We start from the raw sequence: 7,660 nt of genomic DNA on the forward strand, positions 1-7,660 counted from the left end.
TTTTGGATTAGAGTGACGCAAGGTTATGACAACTGTTTTTTTTATGCCAGCTTTCCTGCGAGATCATCACATGATCTGACACTTCACAATGGTGAGGTGCTCTTGATTTATTGTTGTCTTGGTCTGGTGCTGTGAAATTTATGACATCAGACGAAAAGGACTGTCAAAATATTGATTCTAATTGGACCAAGAAATGAATTGGGCGTTTTATGGGTCAAACGATGTTGTCAAAAACTGCCATTCAGATCATAGTAAAAGAAGAGCAAGTTGAGCAAAATCTACTGAAACATTTAAAAACGACATGGGAAAAAACAAATAGTTAATCTGTAGAGATCTTAGAGAATTAGTGTGCCTTCAGAGATTCCAAATCCATGAATGTTTATATATAATATGAAGCCTATGGAGTTAGATACGAATACGAATGTGTAAATACAAGTACAAATCATTTAGACACAAATCTAACTCCATACTTCATAGAAGCCTATATTTATTTTCATTTACAGTACTGCAAATTAGCAGCGTCTGCCAACAGTAGGTTGTAGACGTTTTGCGTTTTAACCAGGAGGGGGCGGCAGAAGGTAAGTACGTCCGGTTTTACGAAGAAGAAGACAACTAGGAAGCGTCAGCAACTGGTCAGCAAGTACTTGATTTGAATATGGTAAGAGAATAAAAATTACATTTAACGGGGGTATACATTGTGCGGGGGAATGATACACTAACTCTCACATGATCAAACATTGACTTTTTTCTTTTTTTGTCTTCATTAAATGATAAATCTTTTTTCAGTTAAACAAATATATTTTTGTACATTCAACATCATTTGGCAGGGTCTTAGCTTTCATATGAGCCATTTCTGAAACCAATTGAATGATTAAAACTTTTTAAAACCTTATTTTTGTAAATACAACCTGTCTTCTTTTTGAGTCCGACATAGGCATACTACTGTTACTGATTTTCATTGCTGGTGGAGGACTGTGGTACTTGGAAAGCTAAGTAGTTTTTAGCTAGTACTGGAGAGCATTATTCAGAGTCACAGTTTATTGGATCTTATTTCAACTGATATCTGGTTGAAGGCAGACTGAACCTTGAAATGGTCATCTGGCAGTCAAAGGATACTTGAACAGTAGATACTAGGGCTGTCAAACGATTAAAAATTTTAATCGAGTTAATCACAGCTTAAAAATTAATTAATCGCAATTCAAACCATCGCTAAAATATGCCATATTTTTCTGTAAATTATTGTTGGAATGGAAAGATAAGACACAAGGCAGATAACATACTGTACATAAGTACTGTATTTGTTTATTGTAACAATAAATCCACAAATGGCATTATTAACATTCTTTCTGTTAAAGTGATCCACGGATAGAAAGACTTGTAGTTCTTAAAAGATGAATGTTATAGTTACAAGTTATTGTAATTGTATATTAAAAATAGGGCTGTCAAAATTATCGCGTTAACGGGCGGTAATTATTTTTTAAAATTAATCACGTTAAAATATTTGACGCAATTAACGCACAAATGCCCCGCTCAAACAGATTAAAATGACAGCAAAGTGAAATGTGTACTTGTTGTGTTTTTCGGAGTTTTATCCCCCTATGCTAGCGCTTGGGTGCGAGTGATTTTATAGGCTTCAGCACCCATGAGCATTGTGTAAGTAATTATTGACATCAACAATGGTGGGCTACTAGTTTATTTTTTGATTGAAAATTTTACAAATTTTATTAAAACGAAAACATTAAGAGAGGTTTTATTATAAAATTTCTATAACTTGTACTAACATTTATCTTTTGAGAACTACAAGTCTTTCTATCCATGGATTGCTTTAACAGAATGTTCATAATGGTAATGGCATCTTGTTGATTTATTGTTATAATAAACAAATACAGTACTTATGTACCGTATGTCGAATGTATATATCCATCTTGTGTCTTATCTTTCCATTCCAACAATAATTTACAGAAAAATATGGCATATTTTATAGACGGTTTGAATTGCGATTAATTATGATTAATTAATTTTTAAGCTGTAGTTAACTCGATTAAAAATTTTAATCGTTTGACACCCTGAATTAAAAACCCTCTTCATGTTTTCGTTTTAATAAAATTTGTAAAATTTTCAATCAAAAGTAGAGTTAATATAATAATAATAAGAATAAAAATAACAATAATAAGAATAGAGTGACCAAAGTCTGAGTCCGTTTTACGTGTATTTTGCATAGCTATTTTGATATGGAATGCCAGTTCATTTTGCATTGTTGTTTAACTGTGTGAGAATAGGGCCTCATTACTACAGACTGAAGTGCTTTTCTTTTTGTGAACATTATTTTTTTTGAGAGATATGAATATTATTTTTGTTGTGCTTTCACTAAACGATGCTTATGTTTGTTGTGAAGGAGTTGCTGAAGCTTATGCCAATAAACGGCGCGGTCCAAAGAACGCCTGTGTCCACTCGCCTTTATAAAATATATATCTCTGTACATATCTTACCCAAAATACAACGAAAGACATAATTGCCACTAAAAGAAAGAAAATACAGTATGTGTGGAGCACAAATAGCAATTTGCATTGCATTGTGCATACAGCATAAACATCTCACAACTACTAATTCTCCCACGTTTAGAAGAAATAACATGAGTATGGAACGGCGCTGCCCCCAAGTGGCCGGTGGCGTTCTCTTCACTCTTAATGTCCATAAACGGCCTCATTGTAATCTGTTTGAGGCAATGTGCGAGCGGGTAATTCAGTGAATGCGTTAATTGCGTCAAATATTTTAACGTGATTAATTTAAAAGATTAATTAACGCCCGTTAATGCGATAATTTTGACAGCCCTAGTAGAGACAGAAAACAAATCACTCCTTCAAACACATTTTGTTAGGTGAATGTACACCAGTTGACCTTTTCTTTTTGTCTTAATACCTGCTTTTTATTGTGCTCCAATGTTTGCAGGCTACTGGAGTGGATCAAGCAGCAGGCATGAGCCTTATTGTCTTCAGTCTTTTGCTGTTTACGTACTATTCTATTTGGGTCATTGTTCTGGTAGGGTTGTATTCTTAAGTCTACTTTTGTGAAAGATGCATGTAGTTTGATTTATTGCAAATTAAGCAGAACTGGTATTTACAAGCCTTGTCTTTACACTTACTATGTTTGTATTTTCTTGCCAATTTCTAGCCTTTCATGGACAGTGATCATGTATTACACAAGTATTTTCTTCCACGAGAATACTCAGTAATTCTTCCTGGCATTGCTGCAGTAGTACTGCTCCTTTGCGTAGGTAAGTCTTGCATCAAATGCAGGGGTGAAAGTGGCTAGAATTTCTTGCAGGAACTCCCCGACGTGGAGGTTGCCACAGAGCCAGAAATTTTGTTTATTTATTTATTTTTTTTTTAATTTTCTTTTTTTGGGGGGGACCTCCTAAAACTACTGTAATGCAAAGAAAATTGTTTTGGCATAGTTATTTCTATAACACATACAAAAACTGATTTTCATTCAAAATTGTATTTTTTCAATGATTTGCAAAATAAAAATTAACAAAAACAGCAATAACCCCAACCTCCATCTCCTAATTTTTATTTTCCCCCATTTCCTCATATACTAAATGCCAAATCAAAATTTTAACTACCTAAGAACACATGATTTATATTAAAATGGAAGTTAATGTCAACATTTACTTTTGCTTTTTTTTTTTTTAAATAATAAAGATATAAGTAACATACATTCAGAAAAATACAATTGACTTATATTATGCAGAGTGAAATGGAATATATTTTGAAGATCGCGCAAACATTGACTTTTTTAAATCATAAATTCATTTCATTCATTCATTTGTTTATTTCAGGCCATGATTTTCTTTGTCAAAACAAGTATATACAGCTCATATAAACATATAACAAAAAGATAAGCAAAACTAAGTAACATAGCAACATCAACTACATGCCTGAAAAGGAGTGGGAAGAAGAAAACTTAAATGAATGAATGAATAAGTAGCCTAACATAAATAAACAAATATAAGTCCAAAGTGCACATTGACGGCTAAGATGTTCTGAACCTCCTCATCAGAGCAAATAAAGCTAAATATAATAAATAAGCCTCCTCAACTCTTTCCATGCTCTTAAAGATTTGATCCATTTTCTGTTGCATCGCCCTTTTTTTGTCGCATCAATTCAAATAACTTTTTTTGTTGTTGTTGCGGTTCCAGAAAACATACGCTAGCTAGCTAACTATCTCTGCTGATCACATGTCAGGATATCAGCCAAATGAACGGATAAATGAGTCCAGGCATTTTGCCTTTCTGTGTGCATTCGCACATTGACGTGACTCATCATCGTCAAACTCTGATAACTGCAGCAGCTAGGGAAACCTCCATGCCGTCCGTGGAATAAAATAAATAATAAATATCGGTGGAAACGGATTACGCTACACAAGCACTTTATTATGCTTGTTATTAACACTTGTGCATGTAAATCTGATGTTGGTAGATTGTTTTCTTCTTGGAGATGAAATGCACCGTGTACCGGAACAGCATTCCGGCCCTAAATCTTATACCGGAACTGCGTTCCTGCCCTGAATCTTATACTGGAACTGCGTTCCTGACCGTTCTGGCCCACTGTCACCCCTGATCAAATGTCTAAACTAATTCGTGGATATCACAAAATGCTTCAGTTCCTTTTTCACATGAAAACACACTGAATAGATTTGATTATCTTGTTTCATTTTTAAATGAAAGCTTCATCTCTCTCCACAGGAGCCTTCACTGCTGTAGTCCTTTGGAAGAATAAGAATCCCAAAAAGGTTAACTAATCTCAAAATGGGACTTTTGTCGTCGTCGGTGACACTGATACGTGACCGTTCAGTGTAAAGTCTGGATGAGAGTGCTCATTGGATTATTACAGTATGACGTACGTAAAAACTACTGTACTGTGTGGGGACTGATAATTGGTTGTGTGCAACGTAGTAATTACAGTAATTTTCGCACTATAAGGCGCACCTGACTATAAGCCGCCACCCACCAAATGCGACACGAAAACGGCATTTGTTCATAGATAAGCCGCACTGGACTATAAACCGCACCTGTCCTCACTGTATTATGGGACAGTCACGCCAAAAGATATTAACCGGTAACGCTTTATTTGACAGCAGCATCATATGACTGTCATAAGACCAAATGGACCAACATGAAGCTTTAAACCAATTGGCTGCAAAGCTTTATTGCTTCAAGAAGCTTCATTTGGCCATCACTGCTCCCTTGGGGGAGACAGTCAACCTCTTCTGCCACCTGCTGTCAACACTGTTGTTGTCCAACATGCCTCCTAGCATGAATTGCAGCGCTACAGATGTAAATAAATCCAAAATTCATGTTCTGTGCTAATTATTCATTTGGTTACTGTTCCAGTTGTTTCATTAATTGCTAGTCATGGTATTTGGTAACCCTTTATTTGACAGTGGCGCCACAAGACTGTTATTATACAATCATAACTATGACATGACATGACATGTCATGAGCTTTAATGAATGCTTATAACAGATGCCATTTAGTGTTATCAGGCAAATTATCTCACTTTTGAATGGATGTAAAAGATCCAAACTGGACATAAATTGGATTTAGTAACATAATTTGCCGGATGACACTTAATGACATCTGTCATAAGCATTCAGTAATGCCCATGATAGTGTCATGTCATAAATATGACCGTCTTATGATAGTCTTATGACGCGATTGTCAAATAAAGTGTTACAAAATACCATAACAAGGAATTAATGAAACTACTAGAACTGTAACTGAATAAATAATTAGCACAGAACATGAGTTATGATTGTTATTTACATCTGTAACGCTGCGATGCATACTTAGAGGCATGTGTTGCCTATTGACCAAAATAAATTAACAAATAAGCCGCACTGGACTATAAGCCGCAGGATTCAAAATAAAGGAAAAAAGTAGCGGCTTATAGTCCGAAAATTATGGTAACCGAGAAATCAGGGAACCTAAAAGATGTTATGAAAATTAGATTATTTTGGGTTCACTCATTAATCACATTCAGCCACAAATGTTGAGATAATGCATTGGAACAGGACAATGGAGTCAAGAAAAAGAAATTCACAATACACATACACAGTGGTATGAAAAAGTATCTGAACCTTTTGGATCTTCTCACATTTCTGCATAAAATCACCACCAAATGTGATCTGATCTTTGTCAAACTCACACAGATGTAAAAACTGTCTGCTTTAACTAAAATCACCCAAACATTTATAGGTTTTCATATTTTAGTGAGGATAGCATATTCAATGTCAGAAGTGGGAAAAATAAGTAAGTGAACCCTCTGCCTAAGGAGACTTAAAGAGCAATTGAAACCAATCTTTACTAAATAATTTAAGTCAGGTGTGTGCCCAATCACTGATAAGTGGTTTAAAGCTGCCCTGCCCACTATAAAACACACACCTGGTAAGAATTGTCTTGATGAGAAACATTGTCTGATGTGCATCATGAGATCAAGGATTATTGATTTGTATAAAGCTGGGAAAGGATACAAAACCATCTCTAAAAGTCTGGATGGTCATCAATTGACAGTCAGAGAAGTTGTCTACAAAAGGAGAGAGTTTGGCACTGTTGCTTCTCTCCCAAGGAGTGGCCGTCCACCAAAGACGAGGCCAAGAGTTCAGCGCAGAGTTCTCAGAGACGTAAAAAAGAACCCCAGAGTGTCTGCTAAAGACTTACGGAAATCACTGGCACAGTGCAATATCTCAGTGCACACATCAACTATATGTAAAACTATGGCCAAGAATGGTGTTCATGGGAGGATGTTACGGAGGAAGCCAATGTTGTCTAAAAAAAACCCATTGCTGCTCATTTAATGTTCGCAAAAAGGCACTTGGAGACTCCACAGAAGTTTTGGCAAAATATTTTGTGGACTGATGAAACCAAAGTTGAATTATTTAGGAGTAACACACAACGTCATGAGTGGAGTAAAAATGGAACAGCTCAGCAACATCAACACCTCGTCCCCAGCATGAAGCATGGTGGAGGGAGCATCATGATTTGGGGCTGTTTTGCTACTTCAGGGCTTGGACAACTTGCAATCATTAATGGAAGAATGAATTCAAAAGTTTATCAGGGTTTTTTGCAGGAAAACCTGAGGCAGTCTCTCGAACAGTTAAAGCTAAAAAGAGGATGTATGCTGTAACAAGACAATGATCCAAAACACAGAAGTAAATCAACTTTAGAATGGTTTCAAAAGAAAAAAATACACGTTCTGGAGTGGCCAAGTCAAAGTCCAGACTTGAACCCCATTGAAATGTTGTGGCATGACCTAAAGACAGTGATTAATGCCAGACTTCCCAGGAATCTGACTGAACTACAGCAGTTTTATAGAGATGAATGGGCCAAGATTATTCCTGATCAATGTGCCAGACTGATCTGCAGCTACAAAAAGTGTCTGGTTGAAGTTATTGCTGCCAAAGGGTGGGCCACAAAATATTAAATGTGATGGTTCACTTACTTATTTGTCCCCCTTCAGTCATTGTTTGCATACTATCCTCATTAAAATATGAAAACCTATAAATGTTTGGGTGGTTTTAGTTAAAGCCGACAGTTTTTTTTATCTGTATGATTTTGAAAAAGATCAGCTCACATTTGATGGTGATTTTATGCGGAAATGTG

At 35.8% G+C, this 7,660-nt stretch overlaps 1 protein-coding gene across 1 annotated transcript; it reads left to right on the forward strand.

Annotated features, from left to right (window-relative positions):
- Positions 1-600: 600 nt before the first annotated feature.
- dpm2 (dolichyl-phosphate mannosyltransferase subunit 2, regulatory) lies at positions 601-7,564 on the forward strand. The gene is made up of 4 exons (XM_057819359.1): positions 601-658; positions 2,950-3,039; positions 3,172-3,274; positions 4,745-7,564. Exons 1-4 carry the CDS (start codon positions 656-658, stop codon positions 4,798-4,800), a joined length of 252 nt encoding a protein of 83 aa, XP_057675342.1. The 5' UTR covers positions 601-655; the 3' UTR covers positions 4,801-7,564.
- Positions 7,565-7,660: the final 96 nt, after the last annotated feature.

The sequence above is a fragment of the Corythoichthys intestinalis genome, chromosome 17, assembly GCF_030265065.1.
Source record: "Corythoichthys intestinalis isolate RoL2023-P3 chromosome 17, ASM3026506v1, whole genome shotgun sequence".
NCBI classification, from domain to species: domain Eukaryota; kingdom Metazoa; phylum Chordata; class Actinopteri; order Syngnathiformes; family Syngnathidae; genus Corythoichthys; species Corythoichthys intestinalis.

Bases quoted from the DNA above. Each gene is read 5' to 3' on its own strand.
- dpm2 (XM_057819359.1), top strand. The intron at 3,040-3,171 runs GTAGGGTTGTAT...GCCAATTTCTAG, and splicing joins CTATTTGGGTCATTGTTCTG to CCTTTCATGGACAGTGATCA. The intron at 3,275-4,744 runs GTAAGTCTTGCA...CTCTCTCCACAG, and splicing joins AGTACTGCTCCTTTGCGTAG to GAGCCTTCACTGCTGTAGTC.